Source organism: Pongo pygmaeus, chromosome 16 (genome assembly GCF_028885625.2).
Source record: "Pongo pygmaeus isolate AG05252 chromosome 16, NHGRI_mPonPyg2-v2.0_pri, whole genome shotgun sequence".
Taxonomy (NCBI): Eukaryota; Metazoa; Chordata; class Mammalia; order Primates; family Hominidae; genus Pongo; species Pongo pygmaeus.
This window is the reverse complement of record NC_072389.2, coordinates 95,731,408-95,751,794: the sequence shown is the minus strand read 5'-3', so window position 1 is coordinate 95,751,794 and position 20,387 is coordinate 95,731,408. Positions and strand designations below refer to the sequence as shown.

General features: G+C 53.0%; 1 protein-coding gene across 1 annotated transcript; it reads left to right on the top strand.

Annotated features, from left to right (window-relative positions):
• Positions 1–720: 720 nt before the first annotated feature.
• IDH2 (isocitrate dehydrogenase (NADP(+)) 2) lies at positions 721–19,163 on the top strand. The gene is made up of 11 exons (XM_054450401.2): positions 721–983; positions 11,580–11,671; positions 12,571–12,736; positions 14,460–14,620; positions 14,706–14,849; positions 15,579–15,715; positions 15,891–16,042; positions 17,754–17,866; positions 18,043–18,140; positions 18,233–18,325; positions 18,788–19,163. Exons 1-11 carry the CDS (start codon positions 869–871, stop codon positions 18,873–18,875), a joined length of 1,359 nt encoding a protein of 452 aa, XP_054306376.1. The 5' UTR covers positions 721–868; the 3' UTR covers positions 18,876–19,163.
• Positions 19,164–20,387: the final 1,224 nt, after the last annotated feature.

Here is a 20,387-nt window from a genome sequence, read left to right as displayed (position 1 = left end):
GACGGAGTCTCGCCTGTTGCCCAGGCTGGAGTACAGTGGCATGATCTCAGCTCACTGCAATCTCTGCCTCTCAGGTTCAAGTGATTCTCCCGCCTCAGCCTCCTGAATAGCTGGGATTACAGGCGCGCACCACCATGCCCGGCTATTTTTTTGTATTTTTACTAGAGACAGGGGTTTCATTATGTTAGCCAGGCTGGTCTCGAACTCCTGACTTCAAGTGATCCGCCTGCCTCGACCTCCCAAAAGTTCTAGGATTACAGGCGTGAGCCACCGCGCCCGGCCCAAAGTGAGATTTCAACTCTCTCTACACCAGCTGGACCTTACAGCGGACTCGTGGAGGCGCAGACGCCGCCGGTGGTCTTAGCTCAAGAATGAAGCAGTCGCACTGGGCTAATGCGCCTTGGGGTTCAGCCCGGCAGGCGAGGGAAGCAAGAGTTCGCTCAGATTGACCTTTGAGTTTAAGCTAAAGCGTCAGAAACTGACATCCAGGTTTACATGGGGCATGCTGGAGAGGGTCAGCCTCGCAAGCGGCTCTGCTAATCCCCCAGCCCTGATCCCGCTCGCGGGTCCCGGTGGGTCTCACGCCTGTAGCTCCTGCGGAGCCGGGATTTCAGCGGCGCCCAGAGAAGAACCAGCCGGGCCTGGCCGTCGGGTCCCTACTCCCGCGGGACGCTGGACGCGTCGGCGACCCTGGCCCCGCCTCCTCCCCGGCAAGGCCCAATGGGGCGGCGGGCCCGGCAGCCCCGCCCCGGTGGTGTCCGCGCGGCCCGCGCCCGCCAGGCCCAGCGTTAGCCCGCGGTCAGGCAGCCGGGAGGAGCGGCGCGCGCTCGGACCTCTCCCGCCCTGCTTGTTCGCTCTCCTGCTTGGGATGGCCGGCTACCTGCGGGTCGTGCGCTCGCTCTGCAGAGCCTCAGGCTCGCGGCCGGCCTGGGCGCCGGCGGCCCTGACAGCCCCCACCTCGCAAGAGCAGCCGCGGCGCCACTGTGAGTGCCGCGCGGAGGGTCCAGGCAGGCGCGCGCCCCCAGATGCGACGTGGCGGCTTCCCAGGCTGGGGCCGGGGAGCAAGTTCCGCCAGCCCGCAGCCCGGGGACGGCGGGGTCAGGCGCACAAAGGGCCGGGGGACAGCTTCGCTCCGCGCTTCCCCGCCCGGCGCTTCCCGGCCGTGCCAGGCGCTGGGGTGGGGATTTGAGGGACGGTGGCAACTGGTGGCCCGGGCGACGGCCAGTTCTGCGCGGGCGGGGGCTCGGGGCTGCCGCGCGCCCCTAGGTATTTCGGGAGGGGGTCCTGAGAGTGTCCCGGACCCGAAGGGTGGCCTGCCCGCCCTGCGCCCCTGGAACGAGACGAGCACCCGTGGGGGGCTGGAGCATCCCGCGCGCTCTCCTGGCGAGAGGGAGGGTCGTGGCGCGGCCCCTGCTCAGACAAAGGCTGGGAGGCGGGAGACATGCACTTCCCCTTCCTTTTCAGCCAGGCGCGCGCTGATACCAGGCCCACGTCAGCTATTTTTGGAGCCTTTTACACGACAGCTGGAGGAGCGTCCTTTTTAATTTTCCCCTTTTGTTTGGCCGCCCCCACCCCCACCCCACCCCCACCCCTTCGCCTTCATCGCTGCACTTGAGGCTCCATCCTGGGGCCTCCCCTTGACTTGACCTGCCTTGGCAGGCACATGCCCTCCCTGCCTGGCTCACTCGCCGCAGAGACCTGGCAGCCCGCGCAAAATGTCACTTTGCGGAATCGTTCCCACGGCTTCTGGGTACCCTTAGCTCCCTGCTTAGGAGAGAAGACAGTAGTCGGGTCGTAGTAAGCAAGACTTAGCCCGAGCCTCAGTTACCAACGCAGGCTGCCTCGCCTGGCGTGTGGGCATCGGCCTGCCCCCTCACCCTGGCTACCCAACACAGCTACAAAAGGCAGGGAACAATGTAGGTCCCTTGGCCCTGTCTAATGCCTGTTGCCATGGAAACCCCTATCCTAATCTGGCCAGGAGCACCTCGCAGTGAGCCAGGAGAGTGAGGAAGAGGGGATGGGGCCCGCCGGCCCTGACCTGGCCAGAGGAGGTAATGGTTAACCGGATTGTGGGAGCAGCTGACTAGAGCTGGGGGGTAGGGAGGCTTGGGCCCCAGTCCTACCTCCCCTGCCAAGGAGAAAGGGGCATGTCTGCTTTTGTACCTCTGGGAATCTGCCTCAGGGATCTGCCCAACAACTCGCAGGTTCCAAGTGCCCCAGGACCCAAAGATTCCCATATAGCACACCAGCTTCAGCAAAAATATGGCGGAAGTTAGCTACATTCTTTAATTCTCCCTTTTTTCTGCCTTGATGGTAAAAAAAAAGAAAAACAACCTGAAAAACACACACAAACAGGAACACAAAGCCCCTTTTGAGGGTCCTGAATTTGGATACAGAAAAAGCAGTCAGTTGCGGGTCCTTCTAGAAGGCCCCATGTGGGTTGGTTATGAATGGGGAAATTGCTTGGTGTTTGAGTTGGACATCAGACTATACAGTTGCGACTCTGCCAGCTTGTTACCTGGCAACGCAGCTGGAGACAGAATACTTGGCATTCCCCTTGATGACAAGGAAAGAATATTTTTGGGCTAAAAGAGCCCCGTGTCTTTGCTGCCTGGTAATTCCTGCACGCATCTTTTCCTATTTTGCAACGCTGTAGGCTTCCAGCGACTGCTGGTGATGTTTCTGGTAAGTTAGAGCCTGGGGCAGTGGGGACCAGTTCTATGAACGGTTCAGTGGGAGAATTACTTATCTAGCCTTCCTTTACTCCACTCCTAACCCAGAAACTTCTTAATTCTTGCCCCTTAAGTGTGCAGATCTTTCTGCCACGTCAGATGAGGCCCTAGCTGCCCTGCCAGAGCTGATTTGGGTGATTGTGTTTAGGCCTAGTAGGTACTGAGGAAAAGCCTCTTTGGAGTGGCTGAGGCCTGCTCCCAGATCTTCTGTGTGAAGTTGAGGGCCCTTGGGCTGGTTCCATTCAGGGTATGAGGTGCTGGAAACTGCTCTCGGATTACTGGAAGCCATGGTCTGTGGCCTTCCCTGGGGTTTATACTCTGTAAACCCATGTTAAAAATACCAGCAGATTGCAAATATTAGTACACTGTAGGTTGTAAGCTTCTTCAGGGCATGGGGCCCATTGCTGGGGAGAGATGCCACCCGTGTACATCTGGTGCAGGCTGCTGGTAAGAACTCACTGGCCCCTGTGTGGCAATGCATACCAGATGGGTGAGAGGGGAGGAAGCACATTCAGTGAAACAGAAGGTGAGGGCAGGGCAGCCCTGACCACAGATGGAGTTGACTTCAACTTGACCTTTATTTATGTCTTTGACAGAAGTAGTATACTCCTACTTTGTGCCAGACACCATGCCGGGTGCTGGGAATAGAGCTGGGAATAAAACCAGCAGACTCTTTCAAAACCCTTAGGAGCTCAAATTCTGATGTGGGAGGGGGCAGACAGTAAGCAAGATAGACGTTGACTAGTGTGATATATGGGTACAAGAGCTAAGGAAGGCCAGGCACTGTGGCTCACACCTGTAATCCCAGCACTTTGGGGGGCTGAGGTGGGAGGATTGCTTGAGGCTGGGAGCTCCAGACCAGCCTGGGCAATATAGTGAGACCCCGTCTCTACAAAAATAAAAAATAAAATTAGCCAGGCACAATGGTGCATGTCTGTAATCTTAGCTACTCAGGAGGATCACTTGAGCCCAGGAGGTCAAGGCTGCAGTGAGGTATGATTGTGCCACTGCACTCTAGCCTGGGTGACAAAGCAAGACCCTGCCTCCCCCTTCCCCCCAGAAAAAGAGAAGAGCTAAGGAGAAACAGGCAAGAAAGGTGTGTGCACAAAAGTTTGTATAGGGCAGCCAGAAAAGTCCTCACTGAAGGAATCGCTGAGGAGGGGAGGAAGCAGGCCATTTTCGGTATTGGGGAAGAGGGACTTGCAGGTGCCAAGGGCATGATGGAAGAGCAGAGAGGATGATGCGAAGGCTGGCTCAGCAGGCACCAGGTGGAGTGACGGGATGAGGTTCGGCAGTGGGGTCTGTAGAGGGCTCACAGGCCATTTTTGAGAGCTTTGGCTTTTACTTCGCAGGGTTTTGAGAGGAGTGTCATTATCTGATTTCCATCTTATCAGGAGCATTCTAGCTTCAGGGACCTGGCAAGAGAGGATGATGGCTTGGACCTGGATGGTGGCGCTGGGGATGGTGAAGAAGTGGTTGGATTCTGGATATATTTTGAAGGAAGAGCCAGTAGTGGGGAAAGCTTCCAATTCAGGGGATTTTACATAAAAATCTAGATACGCAGCAGGCACTCACTCATGGCAAGGATGGGCTTGTCTGAGGGTGGCTTCTGGTTTTGGTGGTTTGGATGTGGATGTGAGAGAAGGGAAGGAATGAAGGATGACACCAAGGAAACTACTAGAGTTTGTTCCAAAATGGCTGTTCTGGCCGGGTGCGGTGGCTCCCAGGACTTTGGGAGGCCAAAGCGGGCAGATCACTTGGGGCCAGGAGTTCGAGACCTGCCTGGCCACCATGGTGAAACCCGGTCGCTACTAAAAATACAAAAATTAGCTGGGTGTGGTGGCAGGCGCCTGTAGTCCCAGCTACTCAGGAGGCTGAGGCAGGAGAATTGCTTGAACCCAGGAGGTGGAGCTTGCAGTGAGCCGAGATCATGCCACTGCCCTCCAGTGTGGGCGACAGAGTGAGACTCTGTCTCAATAAATACATACATACATAAAATATACAAAATTGCTGTCCTGCCATCTTGAGCCCCCAGGAATTGGAACCTTTCCCCACTCTCTGATCCTTTGCTGGGACATGCTGACTGAGCAGCCTCTGCTGAGAGCATGGGTAGGAATGTGGAGGGAGCAGTTATACCTGGGGCTGGCTGCATGTGGCTGGACCTCTAGCCTCCTGCTGGGAGCAGCAAGAAGCCAGGGATGTGTTTTGAAATCCTTACTTGGTATTGGGTGCTAGGAGCCCCAGACAGGGAGGAGAGTCGGCCTAACGTGCCTCTGGTGACTGGTGTAATTCCATCCTGCACTCTCGCCAAGAGGACAGTGTTTGTGCAATGCATCAGCTGAAGATTCGTGGTGGCTGTCACTTCGGAGGTTTTCAGGGAGGCCTAGCTGCTGCTCTGTGTATTTCAGGTAGCTTGTCACCACTTATCTCCCAGAGAAGGGCAGACCATGGCTGTATCTCCACCACACAGGCTGAACAGCAGACAGGGGTCTCAAACTCCAGTGCCCTGGGCCACACTGGAGGGCACTTGGCTGTCATGGAATGAAGGGAGAGGCCGCCCTCAGCCCAGCCCATCCTTGCCATGAGTGAGTGCCTGCTGCATTTCTAGATTTTTATATAAAATCTCCTGATTTTTTTTTGACTGGTTTAAATTTTTATTATTTTGGTAAAAAATGTATAAAACTTACCATCTTAGTCATTTTTCAGTGTACAGTATTGTTAAGTACATTCACACTGTTGTGCAAACATTACCACCATCCATCACCAGAAGTTTGTCACCTTGCAAAACTGAAACTCTCAAAAAAACAAAAAAAAAGGCAAAACTGAAACTCTCTACCCATTAAACAATACCTCCCCATTTCCCGTCCCCCGTCCCTGGCAACCACGTTTTTACTTTCTGTTTCTATGAATTTGACTATTCTAGGTACCTCATGTAAGTAGAAGCATATAGTATTTGTCTTTTGTGACTGGTTTATTTCACTTACCATAATGCTCCCCAGGTTCATCCACTTTGTAGCAGGTGTCAGAATTTCCCTCCTTTTCAAGGCTGAATCATATTGTATGTAGATACAGTAGTCCCCCTTATCCTTGGAGGATGCATTTCAAGACCCCCAGTGGATACCTGAAACTGCAAGGCCTGTAGATACTGTTTTTTCCTGTACATACAGATCTATGATAAAGTTTAATTTATGAATTAGGAACAGTAAGAGATTAGCAATAATAACTAGTAATAAATAGAACAATTATAGCAATATACTGTAATGAAAGTTACATGAATGTGATCTCTTAAAATATCTTACTGTACTGTACTCACCTATTTTCAGACTATGGTTGACTGTGGGTAACTGACACCACAGGTAACTGACGTCATGGAAATAAAACCTTGGATAAGGGGGGACTGTATCACATTGTCTTTATCCATTCATCTGTGATGGACACGTGGGTTGCTTCTACTTTTTGCTATTGTGAACATTGCTGCTATGAATGTGGGCATACATATATCTCTTTCAGACCCCACTTTCAATATTTTTGGATGTATATCCAGAAGCAGAATTGCTGGATCATATAGTAAATCTTTTTCTTTTTTTTTCTTTTCTTTTTTTTTGAGACAGAGTCTTGCTCTCTGTCGCCCATGCTGGAGTGCAGTGGCGCGATCTCGGCTCACTGCAAGCTCTGCCTCCCGGGTTCATGCCATTCTCCTGCCTCAGCCTCCCGAGTAGCTGGGACTACAGGCGCCTGCCACCATGCCTGGCTAATTTTTTGTATTTTTAGTAGAGTCGGGGTTTCACTGTGTTAGCCAGGATGGTCTCGATCTTCTGACTTCGTGATCTACCCGCCTCAGCCTCCCAAAGTGCTGGGATTACAGGCGCGAGCCACCGCGCCCGGCAGTGATTCTTTTTCTTTTAGCTGAGGAACACCCATACTGTTTTCCACAGCAGCTCCACCATTTCACATTCCCAGCAACAGGGCACAAGAGTTCCAGTTTCTCCACATCCTTGCTAGCACTTTATTTTCTGTTTTTTTTTTTCCTGATAGTAGCTATCTTAGTGGTTGTGAGGGGATAGTGGGGTGATATCTCATTATGGTTTTGATTTGCATTTCCCTGATGATTAGTGATGTTGAGCATCTTTTCATGTGCTTGTTGGCCATTTGTATATCATCTTTGGACTTGAAATGTGTATTTTTTTGTCCATTATATTTATTTATTTCTTTTGAGATGGAGTCTTCCTGTTACCCAGGCTGGAGTGCAGTGGTGTGATCTCTGCTCACTGCAGCCTCCACCTCCTGGGTTCAAGCAATTCTCCTGCCTCAGCCTCCCAAATAGCTGGGACTACAGGTGTGTGTCGCCACACCAGGCTAATTTTTTTTCTATTTTTAGTAGAGACAGAGTTTCACCATTGTGGCCAGGCTGGTCTCGAACTCCTGACCTCAAGTGATCTGCCCTCCTCAGCCTCCCAAAGTGCTGGGATTACAGGCGTGAGCCACGGTGCCCAGCCAGTCTTCTGTCCATTTTAACATTGAGTTATTTGTTTTATTGTTGAGATTTACTGATTTTTAAAACTTGGTCACCGATTAAGATTTTTTTAAGAACCACTACCTGGAACAAGCAGAACAAGTCTCTGCTGGTCTTGGCTCATGTTGCTGTTCTCAGCTCCCCTGGGATGTTTGCTTCCAGGGAGGCCTGGGCACTCCTGACTTTGGTGACAGCCCTGCTTGCTCTCTCTCTGTTACCTGTAGGTTTCCCCTTCCACATTCACTGCCTCAGGGCAGGCACTGTTGTGTTTTAGGCATTTCAGTATCCCAGTGGGGTACTGGGTAAGTGCTTAGTTAGCACTTGCTGGTGAGTAAATAAGCAGGTCCCGTGGTCTCTGAGGGTTTGATACACCAGGTCTTTGATCTTGACCTTGAACTCTCCTAGCCATGCCTGCCTGAAGCTCAACCGTGGAGCCCAGGCTGAGGCTGAAACCTGTAGAACTGGCCCCAAGTGAGTCTCTCCTTAGGGCTCCTGATTATGATAGTTCATTTTTTTTTTTAACAAATTTGATTAGCTGTCCTCAAATTAACTCATAGGAGATGCTCCCCAGAACTAAACTAGCTCTGCAACAGCTCAACAGACTTTCTGCAGGTTCTGCAGCTCTTTCCACTCAAGCTTCAGAGAAAAGTGAAGGAATATTGTAGATTGGGTTCAAAATCCCCATCGCGTCTTGGGAAAGGCAGTAGAGCCAGCAGCCAGCCACCTTTTGTTCTCTAGGGAATGGAATAGTCCAAGGCTGTGTTTGTGTTCTGCTTCTGTACATCTGACCCACGGGTCTTCCAGAGACTGCATTTGGGTCAGGGACCTGGGTTCTATCTTGCCTCTGATGCAGACCACACTCTCTGAGTCTCATTATTCCCCCTAAATGATCTCTAAGATTATTTTTAGATTTAAAAAAAAACAAACTCTTTGCATATCTTTGGAAAGTGAGTTGTTTGAGGTCTGTTAGGCTTTAATCACTTTTGTTTTAAATGTGCCGAGGTGGTTTCTAGGCCTGCTTTTCACAGGTATTCTGTCCCTTGCCAGTTCTTCCGACCCAGTTTTTTTTTTTTTTTTTTTTTTTTGAGATGGAGTCTCGCTCTGTTGCCCAGGCTGGAGTGCAGTGGTGTGATCTTAGCTCACTACAACCTCCACCTCCCGGGTTCAAGCGATTCTCCTGCCTCAGCCTCCTCGGTAGCTGGGATTACAGGCACATGCCACCACGCCCGACTAATTTTTCTATTTTTAGTAGACATGGGGTTTCACCATGTTGGCCAGGCTGGTCTTGAACTCCTTACCTTGAGTGATCCACCTGCCTCAGCCTCCCAAAGTGCTAGGATTACAGGCGTGAGCCATTACACCCAGCCCCAACCCAGTGTTTTCAAATAAACATTCTCTTCCCTTCACCTGATTTGCTGTGTCTAATCTAGAGTGGAGCTGAAGACAGAGCACTACCTCTCTAAGGACTGTGTGTAACACAAGAGTAATTGGGCTGTAAGTGAGGCTGAGGAGTGCTGCTTTGGGGGAAGGGCACAGCTCTCAGCTGAGCTGGTGAGATTTCCCTGTGACTGAAGTTTTATTAGATCTTGTTCCCTGCTCTGCAGTTGCTGCTTCTTCCCAGGCTGTGGGCAGAGGAACAGGCTGGTGCCCCAGTGCCCCTGTCTGCTGCAGGCTGAGGTTCAACAAGCCTTGTCCAAGGCAGCTGTACTGATTCATTGTTAGGTGGCCAGTTCTGAGTTTTCTTTGAAATTCACTTCCCAGACTGTTGGGTTTTCCTGTGAGTCAGACTCTCCTTCAGTAGCATCCCCTGCCCCTACCCTCCATTGTCTCCCTGGACCTCTGATCAGCCCCTCATTGAGTCCTTTGATGCTTCTCTGATAGGACTGACCGACCTGCGTCGGCTGGGATCAAGGGTTCTGAGTTCCATTCGCAGGTGCTGTAAGCCTGTCCTTCCTGTTGAATAGGGTCAGAGTCCTCGTGGCTCTGCTGTTTTCAAGCTCTGTAACCTTGGGCAGTAAGCCGTTAACCTCTCTGAGCCTCAGTTTTCCACATTTAAAATGGAGATAATTGTCAGGCGTGGTGGCTCACGCCTGTAATCCCAGCACTTTGGGAGGCCAAGGTGGGTGGGTCACCTGAGGTTAGGAGTTCGAGACCAGCCTGGCCAACATGGCAAAACCCCGTCTCTACTAAAAATGCAAAAATTAGCTGGGCCTGGTGGCGTGTGCCTGTAATCCCAGCTACTCGGGAAGCTGAGACAGCAGAATCGCTTGAACCTGGAAGGCGGAGGTTGCAGTGAGCCGAGATCACGCCATTGCATTCCAGCCTGGGTGACAGACCAAAGACTCTGTCTAAAAAAATAAATAAGTAAATAAATAAAATAAATAAATAAATAAAATGGAGGTAATGATACCTCCTTGGGGTTGTTTTTGGGATTAAATGGAGTCACATTGTACAGCACTGGTACACTGTGAGGCACATAGTAGGCACTCAATACCTATTTATACTATTTCCGTTATCACCGCAAGTTAGTTAAGGGCTCTTGGGTCGCAAGCAACAGACAAAGTTAGTGACTGGTTAACTTGGAGAGGATTTTATTATGAGCTACACAGGGTAGCTTATAGAATTGCAGGGAAAACTGTAAACAACTAAGTCTTGGACAAAAGAAGTATCTAGGCATGGGCCTGTAGCCCCAGCTACTAAGGAGGCTGAGGTGCAAGGATTGCTTGAGCCCCGGAGTCTGAGCCTGGCCTGGGCAACATAGATAAAGAGACCCTGACTCTAAACAATAAATAAATACATAAAAGAGGACCGGGGCCCTCCTTAGGAACTGGATGGCAGGAGCCCCTGGACAACCTCCTGCTGATTTGGTGCTGGATGAGGCAGCTGCAGCTAGCCGGCGTTCTTTGTGTTGATCTCCTTTGCCTTCATACTCCGGGGGAGAGGGTCTTACCGGCCAGACTGGCCCCCACCCTCTTGGCCACTGGTGGGCTGGGCATGTTTTTGGGTAGTTCTACCTAGCCAGATTAAAGTGGGAGTGGGGTGGGGAGTCCAGCCTGCCTGGGCAACAGGGTGGGACTCCATCTCTACAAAAAAATTTAAAAATTAGGCTGGTGCAGTGGCTCATGCCTGTAATCCCAGCACTTTGTGGGAGTCGAGGCAGGTGGATCACTTGAGGTCAGGAGTTTGAGACCAGCCTGGCCAACATGGTGAAACCCTGTCTCTACTAAAAGTACAAAAAATTAGCCAGGTGTGGTGGTGCACACCTGAAATCCCAGCTACTTGGGAGGCTGAGGCCCGAGAACCACTTGAACTCGGGAGGTGGAGGTTGCAGTGGGCTGAGATCATGCCATTGCACTCCACCCTGGGGGACAATAGCGAAACTTCGTCTCAGAAAAAAAAAATTAAAAATAGCTGGGTGTGGTGGCATGCGCCTGTAGTCCCAGCTACGTGGGAGGCTGAGGTCAGAGGATCACTTGAGACCAGGAGGTCAATGCTGCAGTAAACTATGATGGCATCAGTGCATTTCAGCCTGACCAACGGAGCAGGACCCTGCCAAGAAAGAGAGAGAAAGAGAGAGAGAGAGAAAGGGAGGAAGGAAGGGAAGGAAGGAAAGGAAGGAAAGAAAGGAAAGGAAGTAAGTAAGGATGGATGGATCCAGGTGCTCTAAACCAGCAGTTCCCAAACTTTTTGGTACCAGGGGCCAGTTTCATGGAAGACAGTTTTTCCACGGGTGGCAGGGTGGTGGGCAGCAGGGATGGTTTTGGGATGAGTCAAGTGCATTACATTTATTGTGCACTTTATTTCTATTATTATTACATTGTAATATATAATGAAAAAATTATATAGCTCACCATAATGTACAATCTGAGGGGGTGGGCCTGAGCTTGTTTTCCTGCAACTAGACAGCCCCATCTGGAGGTGCTGGGAGACAGTGACAGATCATCAGGCATTAGATTCTCATAAGGAGCACGCAACCTAGATCCCTCGTGTGCACAGTTCCCAGGCATGAGCTCAGGTGGTAGTGCTCACTCCCCTGCAGCTCTCCTCCTGCTGTGTGGCCCAGTTCCTAACAGTCCATGGACCTGCACTAAAGGCTGTGGCCTGGTCTGCTGACCTCTCTCCAGAGCCCACAGTACTAGTCCACGGCCTGGGAGTTGGGGACCGCTACTCTAAGCAGTGAGGGAGCTGATTTGCAGACGGGGGAGTGGACACCGGGCAGCTGGAGCCCTGGCTTTCTGCCACCATCTCCTGGTGAAGGGCGGGCCTGGCCGGGAGGAGAGGGCCCCCCTCCAGCCTCCCCAGGGGCATGATGCGCTGTGTGTCCCTGCTTCTAGATGCCGACAGAAGGATCAAGGTGGCGAAGCCCGTGGTGGAGATGGATGGTGATGAGATGACCCGTATCATCTGGCAGTTCATCAAGGAGAAGGTAGTGCCCCTCCCGAAGTGGGCGGCTCTCCAGGTGGGAGTGTTCTGTCCCACAGGGTCTTCTGGACTGCAGGTCTCTAGGACCCCCTGTTGTCCTGGTGGGCAGCAGCAGCTCTGTTTCTCCCCATCTGTCTACCCTTCTTTCACATCTGGTCCGCTAATTGTTCAGAAGTCATCAGGCGGGGGCCTGTCCCCAGCAGTCTGTGTTGTGCTGGTGCCAAATCCCACACGTTCTGTCAACTTTGAGCAGCTTTAAGGTTAATCCTGTATCATTTCCATCTTGATCCCCTACATTCTGCCTCACTTCTTGAAAAGGAGTGAAAGGGGAACAGGGCTGGTGTGCAGGGCAGTGACCCAGCCTGCAGCTGTGACGAGCCACCATGGCAAAGGGGTCCCAGAGTGGCTGCTTGGCTTCTTCAAAGTTGCCGTGGTCTATGTATGTCCAGGAGAGCATGTAGTCTTTGGGAAGGCCTCACACTGTGTGTGCGTTCATGGGACAAAGGTTGAGAACTGTCACTTCCGACTGTAAGATGTCAAAGCACTTGAGGAGTAGAGGAAACCAGTTGTATAGAGAAATCTAGATGTACTTGGGGTTGGGGTTTGGCTGAGTTGATGGGCCATGTGAGGGGGGCAGATAGGCACAATGGGGGAAGAACCCTCTGAAAGGCTGTGGCCTGGCCTGCCAACCTCTCTCCAGAGCCCCAGCCTCTGCCAGCTCTGGCCAGGCCCTACTGAGAAATGGCTGACTCCAGCTTTCTGTTGCGCCCCTCCACTGGCCTTCACTCGTCCCTGTTCTGACTGACTGTCCCCTGCCATGGCCTGCAGACTTCTCATCCTGCCCTTTGTTGTCATATCCCTGAGTCACTGGGGTGACGCCTTGCTCTGGCCCTCTGTCCCCAGCTCATCCTGCCCCACGTGGACATCCAGCTAAAGTATTTTGACCTCGGGCTCCCAAACCGTGACCAGACCGATGACCAGGTCACCACTGATTCTGCACTGGCCACCCAGAAGTACAGTGTGGCTGTCAAGTGTGCCACCATCACCCCTGATGAGGCCCGTGTGGAAGGTGCGAGGGTGTGGAGGTGGGCGGGCCAGGGAGGGTCACAGGCTTCTCCCACCGGCCTCTCCAGACTTGGGGTGGGGCAGTTGGCCATGTCACTCATTTCGGGACTGGGAGGTTGGGAGGCTCCAGAGCTGGGGCTTTCCTGAGGCCAACTGCACCTGAGGCCAGTCTCCCTGTGTGTGCCTAGTGGACAGTGGGGCCTCAGAGGTCACCTTTGATGAGGCTGGGGCAGGCGTGGGTAAGGGGCTGGCCTCAGGTTCCACGGTTAGGGCACAGCAGAGCTGAGAACAGAATCCACGTCTTCCATCTCCCAGGCCAGTGGTGTTTCTGCTGCACTCTGGCTCTGACAGTGGTAGGTGTCATCGGTGACATGGCTGAGGAGGAGGAGGAGGAAGGTAATGCTGATGTGGTCACAGTAAGGATGGCTTCTTTGGGCAGTAGTCCATTCTGGTGTGGACAGTCTTGCAGGCAGGTGTGCAGAGAGATTGTGCAGAGGAGTGCTGTGTGTAAGGCCTGTGTCCTTCAGAGCCTCAGCAGCCTCTGGGGAACATCGCTGTTGCCCTCCTGCCACTGGTTTGGACTTGCAGGTCTGCCTCTGTCCCCACGGTCATGCAGGGTCACTGAGAGGTGCCCCCACCAGGCCTGGACTGGCTTCTGGTCCTTGGCTATTGGGGCCGCTCTCGAGGGTTCCATGAAGTGACAGCAGTGTGTGTGCAGAGGAGCCAGGTTTGGATAATTTGAGAAAGGATGGTTGAGGAGTTTTCTGAGCTCTCTCTTCCTACTTTCCACAGTTGGAGGGAGCTGGCGGAAAGTACTCGAGATACATCTGCAAACTCCCCAGGCCTGCCCCTGTCCTGCAGGTCATGCCTGGCCCACAGCACTGGGATCATTTGAGTGCTGAGCTCTTCATTTCACCTGAACCTTGGGAGTTGTGTATCCCCATTTATGGACAAGGCAGGAGAGGGTCACAGCCTTAGGAACTGGGGCGGCATTGGGGCCAGGACCGGAGCATGTGGAGTGGGCAGTGTGTTGTCAGGCTTCATCAGACAAGCCCTTCCCCTGGGCTGTACTCCCTCCATGTGTGATGTGGGAATCATGATGGCCAACAGAGCACTTAGCATGGACTGGGCACCGTTCTAGGCCCTTTACACACGAGCTCATTTAGTCCTCACGACAACACTTAGGCTAGTTATTTTTCCAGTAATTTTTTTTTACAGCTTTGGTTGAGCCACTTTTGTAAGCCTCACCGTTAAAACTGGCAGACTTGCCGGGCGTGGTGGCTCACACCTGTAATCCCAGCACTTTGGGAGGCTGAGGCGGGCGGATCACCTGAGGTTGGGAGGTCGAGACCAGCCTAACCAACATGGAGAAACCCCATCTCTCCTAAAAATACAAAATTAGCTGGGTGTGGTGTCACATACCTGTAATTCCAGCTGCTCGGGAGGCTGAGGCAGGAGAACCACTTGAACCCGGGAGGCGGAGGTTGTAGTGAGCCGAGATCGCGCCATTGCACTCCAGCCTGGGCAATAGGAGCAAAACTCCGTCTCAAAAAAAAAAAAAAAAAATTGGCAGACTCCAGAGCCCACACACATTTGCACTCTAGACTCTACTGCCTTCCTCATGAAGAATTTTAGGACCCCCGTCTGGCTGTGTTGTTGCTTGGGGTTCAAATTCTGGTTGAAAGGTGGCGGCTGCAGTGGGACCACTATTATCTCTGTCCTCACAGAGTTCAAGCTGAAGAAGATGTGGAAAAGTCCCAATGGAACTATCCGGAACATCCTGGGGGGGACTGTCTTCCGGGAGCCCATCATCTGCAAAAACATCCCACGCCTAGTCCCTGGCTGGACCAAGCCCATCACCATAGGCAGGCACGCCCATGGCGACCAGGTACGCCAGGGTGGGAGAGGGGATCCACTGACCTGGGCACCCTCCGACCGCAGCTCCTGGCCTAGCCATCCTCTTGTCTCTGCAGTACAAGGCCACAGACTTTGTGGCAGACCGGGCCGGCACGTTCAAAATGGTCTTCACCCCAAAAGACGGCAGCGGTGTGAAGGAGTGGGAAGTGTACAACTTCCCCGCAGGCGGCGTGGGCGTGGGCATGTACAACACCGACGAGGTGAGGCTGGCTCGGGCATCCTGGGCCCCTCCTCTCCCAGCTTGTCTCTTCATCTCTGTCTCGTGGCTTTCCTTTCTTCTGTAATGGCCTCATTCTTAGGCCGCAAAGAGGCAGAAATGGCCACCAGGGCTGGGCATGGTGGCTCACACTTGTAATCCAGCACTTTGGGAGGCCAAGGCAGGATTGCTTAAAACCAGAAGTTTGAGACCAGCCTGGGCAACAGTGAGACCCCATCTCTTGAAAAAAAAAAAAAAAAAAAAGAAAAAGAAAAGAAAAGAAATGGCCACGAACAGCTCCAGACGTCCTCCTGCCTGCTTGGCTACCCTATCAGAAGAGAATGCCTCAGAAGGTTCCAGCGCCAATGCCAGGCTGAGTCACATGACCACCTCTAAGCCAATCACAGAGGCCCTGGGGATAAGCCAGGGACACACTGTCAACCCCAGCGCTAGGCCTGGGAATTAGCCCTGCCCCAGCCACATAGTCTAAGAACTGGGGAAAAGGCGGTGCTTTCCAAAGCAAAATTGAGGGGCCCCTTGCCCCTGGGAAGTTGAGAGGGAGAGGTGGGCCAGCAGAAACATCGTGTTCACTGCACGGAGGCTGGTGTTAAACAGTCGCGTGGGCGGCGGGGTACCGTTCCTGGAGATCTGGGCCTTGCCCTGGGAGGTGGGAGGTTGTCGGCAATCGCCAGGCTAGGGCACCACGCCAGGGCCCTGTCTCTTCCCCCTGCAGTCCATCTCGGGTTTTGCGCACAGCTGCTTCCAGTATGCCATCCAGAAGAAATGGCCGCTGTACATGAGCACCAAGAACACCATACTGAAAGCCTACGATGGGCGTTTCAAGGACATCTTCCAGGAGATCTTTGACAAGTAAAGCCTCATCCATGTACTCTGTGGCCTTTCTTCCCTTCCCCCCATGCTGTTCCCATCCTACCCTGGGAAGGTCGCTATTAGAGTGCATTTGGCTCAGCTCCGAGGCTCAGGGACGGATCCCCAACCTGTCAGCCTTCTGCCCTCTCCCCATAACAGACCTTTTTACTCCCAGGCACTATAAGACCGACTTCGACAAGAATAAGATCTGGTATGAGCACCGGCTCATTGACGACATGGTGGCTCAGGTCCTGAAGTCTTCGGGCGGCTTTGTGTGGGCCTGCAAGAACTATGACGGAGATGTGCAGTCAGACATCCTGGCCCAGGGTACGCCGGGAGGACGCTGCTCCCTGTGGGGGTGGACTGTTGGTCTTCTCTGGCTGGAGGGATTTTCAGACCTTTTTGGCAGAAAACTCTAGTGGAGCAGGACTCATTGCAGGGTCCTCTGTGGACAGCAGGGGGCAGGAGCTCCCTGGCATCTGAGTTAGAGAGGATCACAAATTAGGTTTGGACTGATGTATGACTGAGGCTGCTCTTAGAGAGAAAGGAGGGTACAGGAACTCCAGGGCTAGGTTGTCAGCCCTAAGGTTGCTCCAGTCCATGATGGAGCCTCATGACTCTTTGGTTCCAGTAGGAAAATGGGATCAAGCAGGACTGGAGGTTCTTTAAACTACAGCAAATGCATTTTGCATAGTGAACCTAATGGATGGAAGAGAATGTCAGGGAAGCCTGCAAACCTCCAAGCCCTAGGGTGTCCTAAAAGACATCAGATTGCAGTAAAAAGTATAGGTGATGAGGTCAGGAGTTTGAGACCAGCTTGGCCAACATGGTGAAACCCCGTCTCTACTAAAAACGCAAAAAAAATTAGCCGGGCGTGGAGGCGGGCGCGGTGGTGGGCACCTGTAATCCCAGCTACTTGAGAGGCTGAGGCAGGAGAATCTCTTGAACCCAGGAGGTGTAGGTTGCAGTGAGCCGAGATTGCGCCATTGCACTCCAGCCTGGGCAACAAGGGTGAAACTCCATCTCCGAAAAAAAAAAAAAAAATAGGTGAGACCATTAAAGAAGAACAGCGAGAAATGGGCCAATTGTGTTGGGAACAAGGGCAGGAAAGGTGGTAGGCGTGGGAAACAGGCAGGACATAGAGAGTGAAAGAGAAACCTAAGCTTACCAGGGCAGCTCCTGGTACGGGGAAAAGGGAAGCCCAGGACAGGTTCTGATGAAAAGCAGAGTCTTGTTACTTTGTGTAAATCTTTGGGTTTACTTTGGAAAGTTCAGTGGGGATCCTCTCACCAGAACAATTCCTATCTAGGATAGAAGGATGAAACGCCATAGCAGATGAGGCAGAGGCATGAAAATTAACCTTAAGTGTCTAAGGAATGGTGTGAAGGTGCAGGTAAAATGGAGAAGGGATTGCTCACAGCCAAAATTCTTAGAATTCGTAGACAAAGCATTTTCCTGTAGATGTTGTCCACGTTTTCTTTCTTCAATCCTTATTTTGGTGTCATGGGGGTGCCTTTGAAGCCCTGGAGTCCTTGACAATAGAAAAGTTTGCTGGAGTTGACATGTGGATTTGGGAACATTCAGAAATTAATCAAAAAACTTGAAAGTGTCCTAAGAGAGCAGCTGCAAAAGTGATTGTTGGGAAGTAGCTGACCACAGCTTTATTGTTTTCCTTGAATGTGCCTCTGGGTCATGAGCCAGGCTGGGTGGCAGGCTGTGGGGGACCACAGGACTCTGTGGGGTCTTGGGCCCTGTGGGCCACAGGCTGTGGGGCGCCCGGAGCTGGTGACACAGATGGATGTTAATGTGCTGGTGATAGCCACCCTCCAGTGCCCTCCAGCCCTGTGCTGGGCCCTGGAGACCCACAGCAGGGTGAAGAGGCCTGGAATGGTCCCTGTCCTCCCAGTTGCAACTGGGGGAGGCTGAGTAGAGCCACAAACTATGACAGCTACAATATTGGGTTGTAGAGGGCAGCAGGGCTCAGCTGGGTGGCCCCAGCAGAGGCGAGGCCCTGAGAGAAAGGCTTTCTACCCTCCAGGCTTTGGCTCCCTTGGCCTGATGACGTCCGTCCTGGTCTGCCCTGATGGGAAGACAATTGAGGCTGAGGCCGCTCATGGGACCGTCACCCGCCACTATCGGGAGCACCAGAAGGTGAGTGCAGGGCATGGGGCCTCACAATGCCCCTCTACCCCAGGGGCCCGAAGCCCACTGGGCTGAGGGCTGGAAGGATGAGCCTGATCCACGAGTCCAGGGGCGGGCAGCTGTATCTGGGCAGCCTCCTCGCTAGCTGGCTCGTCTCTTGATCCCCCTGCAACCCCCGTCCCCAGGGCCGGCCCACCAGCACCAACCCCATCGCCAGCATCTTTGCCTGGACACGCGGCCTGGAGCACCGGGGGAAGCTGGATGGAAACCAAGACCTCATCAGGTGAGCACGGAGGGAGAGGCCGGAGCTGCCCAGGACAGGCTCTGGATCCTGCCCTTGCACAGATGGGGTCTCATTCTGCCCCATCCCCGTAGGTTTGCCCAGACGCTGGAGAAAGTGTGCGTGGAAACGGTGGAGAGTGGAGCCATGACCAAGGACCTGGCGGGCTGCATTCACGGCCTCAGCAAGTGCGTGGCCTGGGGTGGTAGGCAGACCCTGGGGCCACATGGGAGGAAGCCAGGGGACCCCTCCTAAAGTCCCCCTCATGAGTCAGCTTAGCTGCCAGGGGGCCTGCGGCAGGACATGTCCACAGCCCTGAGAGACTGCTCAGGCCAGCCTCTGCAGACCAGGTCTAGTGAGTTCCTCCTCATCCCTGAGGCTGGCTACTCAGAGCTCCTTCCGACCCTGCCCACACCCCTCTCCCAGCTTCTCTCAGGAGAGCAGTTACCTGGAAAGACAGATGCTGCGGGTGCCTGCCGAATCTCGGTGGCCTCATGGTAGGAGGCTATAGCTGGCCTCTGGCCTGTAGCCTGGGTGGCAGGAGATGGCTGTTCTGATGCCCAAGCTCAGGCCATTCCCTGGAAGGGCCTGGCTGATGGCCTTGGCAAGGCCTAGAGCCGCCCCTGATGTGAGTGGTGCTCTCTCTGCAGTGTGAAGCTGAACGAGCACTTCCTGAACACCACGGACTTCCTCGACACCATCAAGAGCAACCTGGACAGAGCCCTGGGCAGGCAGTAGGGGGAGGCGCCACCCATGGCTGCAGTGGATGGGCCAGGGCCGAGCCGGCGGGTCCTCCTGAGCGCGGCAGAGGGTGAGCCTCACAGCCCCTCTCTGGAGGCCTTTCTAGGGGATGTTTTTTTATAAGCGAGATGTTTTTAGAAGCATATGTGTGTTTCCCCTCATGGTGACGTGAGGCAGGAGCAGTGTGTTTTACCTCAGCCAGTCAGTATGTTTTGCATACTGTAATTTATATTGCCCTTGGAACACATGGTGCCATATTTAGCTACTAAAAAGCTCTTCACAAAACTGTCTGCTGTGTTTGTCCCTGAGGGGAGGAGGTAGTGGGACCCTGAGGCAGAGGCCCTGCTAGAGCTGGCAGGTTCCCATGGGGCAGACCAGAGTACCTCAGGAAGGGGCTGCCACCGCGGGGAAGGGACCAGGCAGCCCTGGGATCCCGCATTCCACAGGGTCCCACTGCGGAGCTCTTGGACACTCAGGGCACAGGCCTGTGGGTTCCCTGGAATTTTCTAGCATGATCCAGTTTCTGTGTCCAGTTCTCCATTCTGAGAGTCAATCAGTTGCTGATAGGTTGTCATTGATTTTTTTCTTCGTTGGTTTTAACCTTCTAAACATCGCCAGACCACTTTCTTAGCCTTTTTCTAGGTACTAAAAACAGGTCCTACCCACACCTGCCTCACACTTCTCCTTTCCAAGGCTGCCTGAGTTTGGCGGCGCTTGGGTGTGTGTGAACGAGAGCCCCGCATTGTCTAGGCCTGCGGTTCCCAGGCGTGGGTTCACTTTCACCATGCATTGGCAAAACTAGAAAAGTAAGCTTGTGAAAAATTGTTCTTGGCCGGGCACAGTGGCACACGCCTGTAATCCCCGTACTTTGGGAGGCTGAGGTGGGTGGATCACTTGAGGCCAGGAGTTCGAGACCAGCCTGGCCAACATGGTGAAACCCCATCTCTACTCAAAATACAAAAATTAGCCAGGCGTGGTGATGCGCACCTGTAGTCCCAGCTACTCGGGAGGCTGAGGCAGGAAAATGGCTTGAACCTGGGAGGCGGAGGTTGCAGTGAGCCGAGATTGTACCACTACACTCCAGCCTGGGTGACAGAGCAAGACTCTGTCTCAAAAAAAAAAAAATTGCTCTATGCAAGTTCTTTAGCCCCATGTAAAAAGTAAAAATAAAAGTTGCTCTAAAGCTACATATAATCAAAAGAACTGTCCTCTGCATAGTAAGTTCTGCAAAGCTTCTACTTTTTCGTGTTAAAATGTCCTGGAGAAGAGTTGTAGCATCTTCATAAAGTCCTCGCCAGGTGTGGTGGCTCCTGCCTACAGTCCCAGCACTTTGGGAGGCCAAGGTGGGAGGATCACTTGGGCCTGGGAGTTTGAAACTGTAGTGAGCTATGATTGTACCACTGTACTCCAGCCTGAGTAACAGAGTGAGACCCCATCTCTCAAAACCCCGTCTTACAAAGTCCCTTTCCTGAATACTGGGGGGAATCCTATGGCTCCTGAAACCCGACC

Excerpts from the sequence above, each read along its gene's own strand:
- IDH2 (XM_054450401.2), top strand. The coding sequence starts at position 869 with ATGGCCGGCTACCTGCGGGTCGTGCGCTCGCTCTGCAGAGCCTCAGGC. Across the intron at positions 984-11,579 it reads AGAGCAGCCGCGGCGCCACT|ATGCCGACAGAAGGATCAAG; the intron begins GTGAGTGCCGCG and ends CCCTGCTTCTAG. Across the intron at positions 14,621-14,705 it reads GGCACGCCCATGGCGACCAG|TACAAGGCCACAGACTTTGT; the intron begins GTACGCCAGGGT and ends TTGTCTCTGCAG.